Here is a 14,469-nt window from a genome sequence, read left to right on the forward strand (position 1 = left end):
GGAACTCTTCATTCCTGATTGATTGATTTACTGATGTACCAAGAGGTTCCTACCAGCCGTAAAATGGGACAGAACAAACTTTGTGAGAGATTCCAGCGAGAGAAGGCGTTCTCACTGCCAATAGACCAGAAGGGAAAGATGTTGGATGTTGGTTCAAACATTTTTTAAAGCCTTTTTCTGACTTTTTTTTTTTTCTCTGAACAGTTGACGGACTGGACAAAGCTTCTGTAGCAAATTCAGATGGCCCGACAACAGGTTCCCAAACACCTCCCTTCAAGAGAAAAGGGAAGCTGTCCTCCATCGGTAAGATCTTCAAGCCTTGGAAATGGAGGAAAAAGAAGACCAGTGACAAATTTAGAGAAACCTCAGCAGGTATGAATTTCTTAACCCTGGTTTAAGATAGGCTAAATGGTTGAATTTTTTAAAAATTGAATATTCTATTTTTCAAGATTCATTTTAAGAAGAAAAGTGATTCTATAGTTGAGGTGATATGATCTCACTTGCATACAAAACGCTTAGATTTACCCTTGTTTTGTATTGGTTTTGCCTTTCTAGTGTATTTTTGTTTTTAAGTATCTATTTGTAAATTCACGTGAAGTGTGACATGAATTGGGGGGCATGAAATAGTGCAGAATTGGAGATACTAATGTTGTTCATTAATATTGTGGTGGCAGAAATCCCATGTGTACAGACACACACAGCTGTTTTATATACCTGCTTCTAGAAGCACAATCTCATTTGTTAATTACAATTTATTTTAAATGTCCTTTCCATTTTTTTTTTTTTATTCTGTGGACATGATTTCAGTGGCTGGATCCTAAAAAAAAATGTTGCCATATTTGTTGTTTAATTTTAAATTAATGTCTTGTTTATAAGACACACAAATGCTCACAATTTCCTGAGGATAACTCTTTGATACGGTTCCTGTATCTTTGTCCTAGGAAGGCAGTGACCTTATTGGTGTAAACATTTTCAGTTTTTCATTTACCTTATAGATTTGTTAAATGTAAGAGTTACAGTGTTTAGTGCCCATCATATGGATTCATAGAATAAACTGCCTTTAAATCTCAGGCTAGAGGAATTAAGGCCCAGTTTAAATAAGTACTTGGTGGTATTTTTTTTTTTCAACATAGAAGGATGTTTCTCTCTAAAATCAGCTTTATCCACACTTAGTTGCTGCCCCAGACAATAGCATCACGAAAATACCTTTTTGCATCACAGTCTAACATTGTGAGTGTGTGTACAGGGCTGCAGAGTGTGTCTTATCTATAGCAGTGCTGAGATGACACTGGCCTTTAGTTCTCAAATAAAGAACACTACATACAGCACAAGGGTACAGATCAGGAACATCACAATTTCCTGAGGACACGTTTCCTATATAATTTCTTTGGGTCTTTAATATTTATGATATCAAAAATTTGTTGCAAAATCATCCTGTAGGAGGATTGAGAGCAATGAAAGTATAGGGAGTTGATAACTAAAGGGGTTTATTATTCTCATATCTCTATTTAAAGATATTGACACTTTCCATAATAAAAGTTCAGAGAAAAAGGGAGTCTTGGCTTAGGGAAAAATAGTGGTCTGTGCGTGGAGGGACCTTCCTGGATGAGGAGGTAGTTGGAGGAGGAATGGTACTAGGACATCGCCAAGACACCAGGTGACTTTGAACCATGAGATTCAGTTCCTGGGCTTCAGCTTTCTCATGTGCAAAGTCAGGGCAGGCGCGAGCCGGGTCCCAGAGTGTGCTTCAGTCCCAGATTCTGCCGTGGGGCTTCAGGGAATGGTCAACATTTGTCGCATCCTGGCTAAACTCCTGGTTTCTTCCTCACTCTTCAGTCCTGCATGGGGACAGGGTAGACTTTTGAAGTGCTGTCTGTTTTCCTAAACATTGGAGAAAACTAGCCCTTCAAGTTCTGGGGTTACACGGGAGAGGGGCTCTGGGCAGTGATGTGAAGGTAAGATGAAAGGCAGCGGGCTCTAAAGTTACCTCTCTTGCCCGTTGATTGCCTCTGACAACTTCCCCCTTGCTTCTAATCATTCTTTAATTATTCTAAACACAGGGAAGCTTGGATACATTTCTGCTAATCCTGAATATTTTAAAAAGCCATGTTCAGTAGTGTTCAATGCTACATTGTGTGATTCCATATTGATGAAGAGTAAGGATAGCGGATCTTTGGTTTCTTTTCATATTCTCACAAAATGTTATATAATTTCAGCTCCAAAAATTATTTGTAAAAACTATATCCCTAATCACTAAGGACTACTAAACTGTATCAAAATCTCCCCAAAAAATCATTAAATGCTTTATTGTCTATTTTGTGCATCAAAGTCTCTACATAAGAAACCAAGTAGATATATTAGCAATACTCTGAATTTGCCTCTTATGTTTGTTGTATCTTTTTGTTTATTTATTTTTTTCTTTTGGTTTTCCACAATCCACTTTTGTAGGTGTAGGAATTCATTCCTTCCTCCCTGTTCTCCCCTCCTTGTCCTTTTTCGTTGCCATATTGTCAAAATAGTATAGTCCCCTAGCACAAGTCACAAGTTTAATTTTTTAACATTTAAATATATCATGATATGGTAAGTACAGACATAGGTAGAAAATCTAGTATCATTTCTAGAGACATATTTAAAAGTTTCATTGAAAGTCCTTCTACTTGGAAGCAGAAACACATAATGCATAGTACTTTTACTTTCTGATATGTTAGTATCCGTTGTACAGGTCACGTATATACAACTTTGAACGTCAGTATGGAGAGTACCCTTTATTTGAAATCCTTGATGCTAATACTTTGCTCGTATTTCATAAGGTACTATACAATTCCCTATGAACAAATATTCTATCGCCACCTTCTTAAGTTGCTGATGAGATACATAGAATATATCATAAATTTTGTCATTAAAAAAGATATCATGCTGAGAAAAAAAAAAACGTGGTAAACAAATATTTCTTCTCCAGAGATATGTCTCAATCAGTGAAACTGCTCTACTTGGTTAAGCCATGTGCAGTCTGGCAAGTTGAAGTACGTATTAGATAAGACAACAATTATGGGGATAAGAAAGAGGTTGAATTCTTCCAAGAAAAATAATTCCTCTGTGTTTGTCCTTCTCTCCCACTCGTGACTTGATACTCACATAGACATGAATCTTACTGACTTCTGCTACCCAGTGATTAGGACTGAACCACATTTTCTGGTCTAAGTTTCTGTTGTAAGAGATTTTAAAGAGTGGTAGATAGAAGGGTACGCTGACTTTGTAGTGCCACTTTAATAACACTTCTGTTGTGGTGGGAGATAAGAAATGTTCTTGCTTGTATTGGTGATCTTTGAGTCAGTTCTGGTTGTGGATGCTTGAATTAAACCCATAAGGTATTATCCTGTAAGGTAGATGGGGCTTGTGCCTGAATTCCAGTTCATTGGCCTTGTTTTCTAGCATAAACCTTGGCCTGGTGTAATGGTTCGATTGGCTAATACTATACCTTCAAGTACTGGGATCCCATATGAGCATTAGTTCATGTCCTGGCTGTTCTACTTCCCATCCATTCCAGCTACCAACAGATGGCATAGGGTCTTGGGATCCAGCGTCTGAGTGGGAGACCTGAAAGAAGCTCCTGGCTTCTGGTTCCTGACTTCAGATCAGCTCAGTTATAAGTTGTGGCCATTTGGGGAGTGAGCCAGCAGATGGAAAACCTTTCTCTATCATTCCTCTCCTTCTTTCTGTAAATCTATGTTTACAATAAAAACAAAATAAGCCTTATTTAAAAAAAAAAATAGCAAGAAGGCCTTTCTTCAGTCTCACCTATGCTACAGACTATCTCTTCCCTATCTTTTGAATTCAAAATATTGTTTATACCTTTTGTCCTGGATAATCTGTTTTGTTTTGCTTTGCTTTGCTTGGGACAGGTAAGATTTCTTTCTCCGAGTCCTTAAATAAGCTAGCATCAACTCAAAGCTAAGGACCCTCTCTAAACAGCTATAACCCAACTTGTTCAATCTACTGTCATCAAGTCCAAATATCTTAAAAATCTAGTCAGTATCTGCTGCTTCTACTGCTTCTCCTACTCATTCTTTTTCCCACTGCAATCTGTATCCACTGAGGTTATTCGAAGTCTTCTCATCATGCAATTCAATGTCACATTCCGATTTATATTCATTTCAACCTTTTCAACATTGAACATTCCCCCTGTAGTCTTTCCTCGATAGATGAAAGCTGACCTTGATGTTTTTCCCCTTCTCTTTTGCACCTTGTCTTCTTCTCATTTCCTTTGGCCACCCTTCCCTTTCTCTGAAGGTTCTCTTATCAATGCCTGCATCCCCTCTACTGGTCCAGGCTTGAGTCAATGCCCCAGCACACCTCCCCAGGTCCCTCAAGAGTATCCTGACCCGAACACAGCATGTTAACTCTAATCCTTTCATCTAGTCTGTATCTGCCTACTTTGGAAACACGTCATGTGCCACACCATGTTCTCGAAGCTGGGTTTTCTGCAGTGAATAAGCAAGCAAGGAACTGCCTGCCTGGAATTTTTCTTCTAGGTAAGGTACTGATACATGCTATGCATGGACACAGGGAGTGAAGGAAGAGGGAGTGGAAAATTCCTGTGTTTGAATGCATTCCAGCCACCTCAGAACCCCTGCCAACCCCAGCTATTCTTGTGTCTTCAACTGGTTTTTGTTGCTGTAACAGATACCTAAGCCTAGATAATTTGTAAAAAAAAAAAAAAAAAAAACCAGAGTAAGGAGTATATATACTCAAAAAATATGTGCCTTGAATTGCTGGGACTACAGCACCACATCCTTGAGGATTAGATAAAAATTCTTAAAATTTAAAACTCTAATGGAAAAGAAAGAGGTAACCGGTTAAAATCCTAAACAAAAGTATATACACTTCACAATGACATCTATGTGCTACTCTTAAAAAGCCAGTACTATAATGAGAGAATCTTCTGCCTGTCTCCCACCCTATTTAAAAGCAAATTATATTCATAAGCAAGAAAATCAATGCAATTCATCTTCAGTGAGATTGTGATTTTTTTATATGTGCTGTTAGTAATGAGAAAGGAATGCCTGCTTAGATTTTCAGATAACGTTGTTGTAAGTATTAGCATTCTAGGAACCAGACTGGCTTGCCGAGACCCAGAAATCCAACCCCCTGCTTGTCCTCTGCAATTCTCTTCTTGTAAGAATGGCTGCTTTATTATTATTATTATTATTAAATACTGTTATGTACAGAATCCTGCTTTGAGAACTTTATTCACATTAAATGGGGCCAGAAACACACAAGTGGCAGAGGCAGCACTTGATCCCACGCAATAAAGTGTCAGTGCCAATGCCTTTGGCCGTTATATTTTGTCTCTAGAAGAAAACTTCCCATCCAGGTCAGTGAGGAGTGGTCCTTAAAAGATGACTCTAACACATGGGTTTGCTTACTGTACTCGTTTTGCTGTAAGAAGGATTTGGCCTGATAAAACCTATTTTATTCATAGGCCTGATGTCAGAAATATATATGTAGAAAAATGGTTGGCAAGGACCCAAATGAGTTTAGTACCATCAAAGAGTATACTTTCAGCAGCCATAGAGGCATAGGGTTCCTGTTTGGAATTGGAAAGAAGTTAGATCTGTCCAAGGTGATGTTTGTTATGAACCTCTGTGGTTGCGTTAAGGCCTGACAACAGTTTCGTTTTACCTGTCTTGTTCACTACAAAAGTGACACTGCTTTTATCTGCTAGTCAACCCTGTCCTATAGTGAAGTATATTTTTGTTTTTCAAATTCAGTATTGCACACCTAAATTACATAACCAACCTAAGACCACACAGCACATCCGTGTCCACATGGGATTCCTTGCTTACACATTGAACAGTGCTCTTTTGCCCTCTCAACAAATTTCTCTGAGTATCTTCTCTATAGCAGGCAAAGTTCTTTGCCCTTGTGACCCTTGTCATAAAATTCAGTGAGGCTCCAAAGGTGGTACCTTCTTTTCTCATGCAGCTTGTATTCTAGCAGAGATAGGAAGCAGAAAGAAAATCCAAATAAACTGGATAGTACATTAGAAAGTGGAAAGAGAAAAACAGAGCTAGGAGTTGGGCTAGGGAGTAGGAGAGAGAAGTTACTGTTTCAAGTAGGGTGGTCATAACAGCTTTCCTGGAAAGACAACAGTGAGGAAAGTCAGGAAGGAGGAATGGGAAGGGAACATGGACAGAAATTCTGTGAAGGGATCACATGAAATCAATGTAGCAGGCATTTCCTTCTGTCAATAGTGGTCTGGATACATTATGATCCTGCTCCATTATAAACTTTGCTCTATCCAACAGCTTAACTTTAAAACATCTCATATTCATGAACCTCATGGTTGTTGATTTTGATACATATTGCCAGCACCATGGCTCCTAATAAATCATATGCTTGTACTCTTTACAGTTCTATCAGAAGGGGGGCAAAGGAATTAGCTCTGCAATATAAACATTTTGTTATGGCTCTCATTCTTCAAACCAAATCCAAGAGCCAGATTCTAAAAGGCCAACAAACCAAAAGTCAGCAAGTTAGCCTCTTGGAGTCTACATTTGTAGTGCCTCAAATATATTTTATGGACCTGAATAGCAAATTCTATAGAGAATGCCCATTAGCGTTGATATAATGCATTCTCACTTTTGTCTGCAAGTAGTCCTTAACTTAACTTACTGGTAATGTCCCCATTCTCCACTCATATTACTGGAAATAATGAGAATGTTTACAAGTTAGTCTAAGTCACAAAATCTGTTTTACCCATAATACATCTGAAACCTGCTACTGTTAATATTGGTCCCAATGCAGCCAAGCACTATTTATTGCTTTTTAATTTATTTTTAAAATTTTATTGTAAAGTTAGATATATAGAAAGGAGTAGAGACAGAGAGGAAGATCTTAAATCTGTTGATTTACTCCTCAAGTGACCACAATGGCTGGAGCTGAGCCAATCCAAAGCCAGGAGCCTGAAGCCTCTTCTGGGTCTCCCACACGGGTGCAGGGTTCCAAGGCTTTGGGCTGTCCTCAACTGCTTTCCCAGGACACAAACAGGGAGCTAGATGGGAAGTAGGGCCACCAGGATTAGAAACAGCACCCATATGGGAATCCCAGCACGTACAAAGTGAGAACTTTAGCTGTGCTGGCCCCAGCACTATTTATTGTGACTATAATGAGACACTTGCTTGTTCATTGAGATTGGAATTTAAGATTGTCGAGGACATAATCAACCCTCTATAGCAACCTTGAAAACACAGTCATTGCACTTCGTCCTAGCCTCTGAATTCCCAGCTGGGTTAGGAACATTTTCTTTTATATTGGTCCAAAACTAATTATTTCCATTTTTTCTAATTATTGCTTGGTGTGTGCATGTATACACACACACACACACACACACACACACACACACACACATATACTTAGATATGTGTGTATTAACAAATGCAGCAAAAACTTGTAACTGCATTTCAGCCAGGGATGCATAACATATGCACTGGTGGCCATTATAACCCTATGGTTTAGTGATATCATATTTTACAAATATGCTGTGCTTTGTTCAGACAGTGATGAAACCACTTAGCAGTGAATTTCTCAGAACACGCCTCCATTACTGAGTGACATCTAACTGTACCAGGATATATGAGGGAGTCTTTAAGAAGTTCCTTATTCCTGGGAAACATGAAAAAACTATACTTGGTTTTCGATAAATTTTTGACACCAAAACTTATCTTTTAATTATTTTTTTCTGTGATATTTTATAATGATTGCATAACAATCCATCCATTGCTTATATTTCATTCTTTTTCTGTGTTTAATTTCAGAATTTCTTTTCACTGGAGCCACTCAGTTGCCCAGGTAGCTGTTTTTATTGAGTCCTACGACCTAGGTGGCTTGTGCCAGGGGGCACCATTATCAACACTCCCCTTGTGCTGGAGCCAACAGGGTGGTCTTGTGTCTAGCCCTGCTTTACATGCTCTTTCTTCTTGCTCAGGCCATTGAGTTTTCTCTCATGGTCTTCTAACTTGTACTGCACCAGCCATAGATTCACTATTTAGAATCAAGTCCAGAACAGAAACTTACCAGTCGTCATCAATGTCTGGGGAGCTGAGGGTTTCTGTCAGTTCTCTCTATCACTTTTCTGCCCATCGAGTGTCCCATATGCCTTCTCTCAGTAAATCTGCATTTCCAGTGAAAATAAATCTTAAAAAAAAAAAAGAACTCTGGGGCATCTTATTATCCCCATACTTCATAAATGGTATTTCTTCTGAAAGAACCAGAAGTCTAACATTGGGTTGTTGTTTCTATGTTCAAACTGCTTTTCTTCATGATATCTGCTATTATATTATGATCTATGGACTCATCCTTCCTCCCTAATTCAGCTTCAAGGTTCTCATGACTTGGTCAAAGCCATGGGTGTCCTCTCGGCACATACATTTTCTTTTCATGTAATGCCTCGTGTCTTCTCCATCTAACAGTGTTATAGGAATTCTGTTGTCCACAAAATCATACCTTGTTTTCAATGTCATCAGTTCAGATACATTTTCACTTTCCTTACCTGTTCTCCTGGTGAGTTGTGATTTTCAACCAGAGCAACCAGGTCATTTCTGTCCCCTTCCCTTTCCGCTCAGAGCTTCTGATGAGTTGAACCTTCCAGATTGCTCCTGGGGAAGCAGTCCTTTGGATTTCTTATAACCCATGGAGGAGGACTCTGGTGGTGGAGGGGTCTTAGTGCTCTCTTTCCTGTCCTCAGAAGCACAGAGCAAGAATACATCTTTGCTTCTGATGAGACCTGGGGGTCTGTATGAGGCTGTCATCTCTAGTACCTTAAGGTGAGGTGGCTGCTGTTGGATAACTCCTTCTGGCTCTGAAGAGTCCTTGTCACCTGAACGTGCAATACATATTCACTGTATTCTCAGCCCAGGAACAAGACAAGGTCTTCAGTCTCATGAAGGTGGCATTCCATGGAGGAGAAGATGTTGGCTGGGGAGATAGTAGAATATCTGGAACCTGAGAGCAGTAGGTGAGCAACAGGAAGGCCCTTGGCTTTGGCTACGGACTTGGTGTCTGCAGCAGACTGCCGTTCTTGCCTGTCTGTTTGGCTGTTGTGCAGATAGACACAATCATGTGCTTTCCTTCCATTTCGTCTTCTTGTTTCTGGTGTGAACTTCTGCGCTGCAGTTTTGGTTCCATTTTTCTTCAAGACATTTCTCTTTCTGACTTGGCGTACTATTTTCCTACTCTTGCTTATTACCTTTTATCTTTTCCAGAAAATAAAAAGGTTTCCCAATTTTGGTCACCCTCCTTTTTGGTAGGAAAACTGACTTATACTTATAAATTGCCTCGTCATGGCTCTTCTACAAGGAAAAAAAGATAGAGGTCATAGTTGAGAGCGTACTAGAATAATTTCTGAGCATTGTAGACCTCGGCATCACAATGAGACCTGTGGTCATCTTTGGCAGCCCTGGTTGAAAACATTCCCTGCAAACTGGCCCCAAACAAGCATGGCCCCTAGCATCGTTTTTGCAGCTATGTTAAACTCTTGCCCTTTCAAAAAACACAAGTAGCTTTTTCACTTTTCCAAAGCTTTTTCCTGTCTTGCCTCTCCTTTTGGTTAATGAACTAATGAACCTTTTGGCCTCTCCATAGGACAATGAACTTACAGGCTTCAAGAAGATATATTTACTCTTTTTACATTTTTTTAAGGTTTATTTATTTATTTGAAGAGAGTTACAGAAGAGAGAATTGAGAGAGAGCAAGGTCATATATATGTTCATTCATTCCCCAAATGATCACAGTGGCCAGGACTGGACTAGGCTGAAGTTGGGAGGCTGCAATTTCATCTCATTCTCTCACATGGATGGCAGAGGCACAAGTACCTGGGCCATCTCCTACTGCTTTTCCAGGGGTATTTGTAGGGCTCTGGATCACAAGTGGATTAGCCAGACTTAAACTAACACCTGTAGGATGCCAAATGTTGCAGGCTGCTACTTTCACCTACTGCACCCTAATGCCAGCTCCAATATGTTTAATCTTTTTGACAATTCTGGTGTAGATTCTTAAGATATTCTTAAAAGTAGCTGTGGAGTGGCTTATGTGAGAAGCAGATATGCAAGCTATATGAACATTCATTTGCTATGTATGAAATTGTGACTGCTTCAAAAAAGATAATTCTTTTGTTTTTCAATCAGGTGCGTTTTTGCTTATTTTCTAAATATTTATTTATTTGAAAGGCAGACTTATGCAGAGAGAGAAAAAGAAGGAATGTATGAATAAGGGCCTGGTATAATGCTCAATTGGCTAATCCTCCCCTTCAAGTGTCAGGATCCCACATGGGTGCTGACTCATGTCTTGCCTGCTCTACTACCCACACAGCTCTGTGGCCTTACAAAGCAATGGAGGATGCCCCAAAGCCTTGGACCCTACATCCATGTTGGAGACCTGGAAGAGGCTTCTGACTCCTGGCTTTAGATCAGCTCAGCTTTGCCCATTGTGCCCATTTGAGGAGTGAGCCAGTGAATAAAAGATCTTTTTCTCTGACTCTCTTCTCCTATCTTTCCTACAAAAATGCATAAATCTAACAACAACAACAAAAAAAAAGAATGAATGAACGAATCAGTCTTCCATTTGCTTGTTCACTCTCCAAATGGCTACAATCCAATACTGGGTCAGGCTGCTGACAGAGGCCTAGACATACTGGGCCATCTTTGCTGCTTTCCCAGGCTATCAGCAAGGAACTGAACTGAAAGTGGAACAGCCAGGTAACAAAGTGGTGCTCATATGAAATGTCAGCATCACGATGGTGGCTTTACTTGCTATGCCACAATGACAGTTCCTTTCATTTTTATTTGTATATGTCATTTTAATTTATATTTCAATATATTTCAGTATCAGTATATAGTTTCTAATGTTCATGGAAAGTATGTGTTTCCATAAACTTTTTGAAGTGCCTTCATGTTAGTGGAATCATACGATATTTGTTTTTTTGTGATTGGCATTTTCAACTAGCATAGTTTCCACAGTGGCTAGCAGTGTTGAAATTCTTTTCATGTGTTTGTCTGGAATCCATATAGTCTCATTGGTAAACTTTGTCTTCAGGTCTTTTGACTATTTCATTTGCAGTTATTTTTTGCAGCCTGAAGCCTGCCTTTCTCCTATTAAAAAAAAATGCTCTTTACAGGAAAAAAAAAAAAACTTTAATTTTGGTAAAACCTAGTTTAGCAGATTTTTTTAAAAAATAGATTTACTTTGATATCAAATGTCAGATTTATTTACCTAACTCCAGGTCACCAATATTTTCTCCTATATTGTCTTCAAAAAGTTTTGTAGTTTTATGCTTTATATTTAGTTCTATGACTCATTTTGGATAATTTTTGTATAAGATGTAAGTATTCACTTGCTTCAATACCATTTTTTTGAAAAGACTATTGTTTTGCTATTAAATTGCCTTTGCACTGCATCATTTTGCAAATCAATAGCTATATTTTTTTGTTCATTTATCCTCTTTGGTATAGGTCTAATTAAATCTTCTGGCAAGTTTTTATAGAATAGTTTCTTTTCTTGCCGTTGATTTCTGAGAGTGTGCTATATCCTCTGAGGACCTTTGCTAGAGAAGTCATGGACGGATACTTCCTGCCAGGCTGTAACTTGTTTTTTCATTCTTCAGCAATATCTTTTATCAAGCACAAGTTCTTACTTTTTATAAAATATAATTCATCTTTTTTTTTTCTGTCTGGATTGTTTTTCAAAGTGGCATTATATTTTTATCAGCATCGATTTATCTGGAAAACCGTAAGATTAAGACAGATACACTTTCACAGGATGTGGTTAAGAACTTGCATTTTCTAACTTATCAGTCACTCAATACCATGTCAGTTAGCTCCATAATGTTGTAAACTGTTGTTGATGTTATGTTATGGCTTTTAATTGGTCAAAACGATATTCTGCCAGCTCTGCTTTTAGACAAGAGATGGTCTCCCCAAGAAACTGTTGAATTGATCTGGGCAATAAGATGTTGGACTGTATGCAGGGTACATGCTTGCAATGAAACAAACAAGACTGGATTTGAGCTGTAATACTGCAACAAGATGGAGTAATCCACCATGGGGAGAGAGTACGGGGAGGGGTTGGGGGAACCTCAGAGCCTATGAAATGATGTCATAAAATGAAATGCCATAAAAATAAATAAATAAATAAATAGACAGACAGACTTACATCTTCTATCTGCTGATTTGCTCCCCATATGCCTGCCATAATCAGAGCTGGCCATGCCAGGGCTGAGAGCTGAAAACACAGCATGGTTCCTAACATGGGTAAGAGGAACTCAGGCACATCAGTCATCACTTCTACCTCCTCGGGTGTCCAGCAACAAGCACCTGGCATTGGAAATGGGGTTGGGACTTGCAGCTAGGCACTCCCATAAGGAATGTGGGCTTCCCAAGCAGGGTTTTACCTGCTGAATCAAATGGCCATTCCTGGAATGTTTGGAAGTCCTGCATGCGGCCTTTCTGCAGCCTTCTTTAAAGACTACCCTTTCCCTCTTGAATTGCCTCTGCATCTTTGTGAAAAAATTAATTGGCCCTGAATGTGTGTGTGGTCTAATTCTGTACTCTCTGTTCTGCTCTCTTAATCTATGCATGTTTTCACACTCTCTTGACTACTGTAGCTTTATAAAAATAAACATTATGTAATGTAGTTTCTGCGGTTTTGCTCATTATTTTAAAACTTTCAATGGATCAAGTTCTTCGCTTTTCATGTAAATTTTAGAATCAGCTTAATTTTTTTCTCAAGAAGTTCCTGTTGCGGCCAGTGTTGAGGGGCAGAGGCTGAAGCCCTCGATTGTGCTGCTGGCATCCCACATGGTCGCCATTTCAAGTCCCACCTGCTTCACTTCAAATCCATCTCACTGCAAAAGTGGCTGCAAAGCGAGAAGATGGCCCAACTGTTAGAGACCCTGCCATCCACATGAGAAACATGGAAGAAGCTTCTGCTCCCTGGTCTTTGATTGGCCCAGCCTCAGCTGTTGTGGCCATTTGGGGAGTAAACTAGTGACAGAAGATCTCCCTCTGTCTCTCATTCTTTCTCTCCCTCTGGCTCTCTTTCTGTAACTCTACCTTTCAAATAAATAATCTTTATTTTTTTTAAGTACCTATTGGGATTTTATTGGAATTGGATTAAATCTATACTGTAATTTAGGGGTACAATTGATATTTTTTTATGGTGAATCTTTTAATCTATGAACTAATAATCCTCTGCATTTAATTCGCTATTTCTCCATTAAGCCTTAGAAGTTTTTAGAAAATAATGTTGTTTTAAGTACCTTATATCTTCCTATTGCTTACCTATTGTAAATGATTATCTGATTCTTATTTCAATTCCTGGTTTTATTTGATGATGATTTTTTTTGACATTTCATGATACTAGTCTGCAGTTTTCTTCTACAATCTTTGATTTTGGTATCAGGGTGACCCTGTTCTCTTAAAATGATTTGGGAACTCTTCATCTTCAATTACTGGAAAAGATTTTGTAGAATGGATGTTATTTATTCTTAAGTAATGGAATTCTCCAGTGAAAGTCTGGGACTGAAACTTTCTCCTTTAAAATAATTTTAAAATGAAAACTTGGTTTATTTGATTGTTTTAGGACCATTCAGTTTATCTTTCTTCTATTAGTTGTGGTTCCCCATCTGGCTTTTTAAATGGAAAACAAATCTAGAGTTTTTCCTCTAGATTTCTTTGCTGTAAACCAACTCTTTCATCTCCTGAAGTCCATTTGCAGGTGACGCTTTCTCTGTGAGATCAGTCACCCTATTTCCAACATCACCATTCTTCTAGTGCATTTTTAAAAGCAGTCTTGTTAAGATTTAGTACATAAACATACAATTCACCCACCTAACACATGTAATTCATGATTTTAGTATTGTTCAGAGGCTGCATAGCCACTGCTGAAATTTTCAACATTTTAATTATCCTAAAAAGAAGTCTCATACTCATTAACAGTCACCCCTGCTTTCCTCCATTATCCCCAGCTCTGCTTCCCATCTCTAACTTGGCCTGTCTTCAGCCATTTCCAGAGGAATACACAATAGGAATGTGACCTTTTACAACTGAATTGTATGTAACATAATAATTTCAAGGTTTATCCATGTTACAACATGTATCAGTACTTTTTCCTTGCATTGTTGAATGGTATTCTTTTGTATGAATAGCTCACGGTCTACTTACTTACCTATGTATCAGTTGATGGACATATGATTTCATTCCATGTTGGACTGTTATGAATAATCATGATATAAAGAGTTGTGTACATTTTTTTCTGTGGATTTATGTTTTCACTTCTTTGGTTTCTTTTTCTAGATTTGGAATAACTGAGTCATATGGTGATTTGAGATTTAATATTTTGGGGAACTGCCAGATGAGGCTATACCATTACATGTTCCAACTGGCACATAAGAGCAGTAGGATTTCTTCGTTCTGT

At 38.6% G+C, this 14,469-nt stretch overlaps 1 protein-coding gene across 2 annotated transcripts in view; it reads left to right on the forward strand.

The window, feature by feature from the left end:
* The window catches only part of PHACTR2 (phosphatase and actin regulator 2), a 114,774-nt gene that overhangs the window by 27,337 nt on the left and 72,968 nt on the right, over positions 1-14,469 (forward strand). For both annotated transcript variants that reach the window (XM_040965664.1, XM_040965665.1), the window contains exon 2: positions 205-372. In XM_040965664.1, the coding sequence (XP_040821598.1) occupies positions 205-372 (168 nt within the window). The remainder of the gene's footprint in view (positions 1-204; positions 373-14,469) is intronic.

This window comes from Ochotona curzoniae, unplaced genomic scaffold (genome assembly GCF_017591425.1).
Source record: "Ochotona curzoniae isolate NIBS_2020 unplaced genomic scaffold, NIBS_Ocur_1.0 scaffold_3890, whole genome shotgun sequence".
NCBI lineage: Eukaryota > Metazoa > Chordata > Mammalia > Lagomorpha > Ochotonidae > Ochotona > Ochotona curzoniae.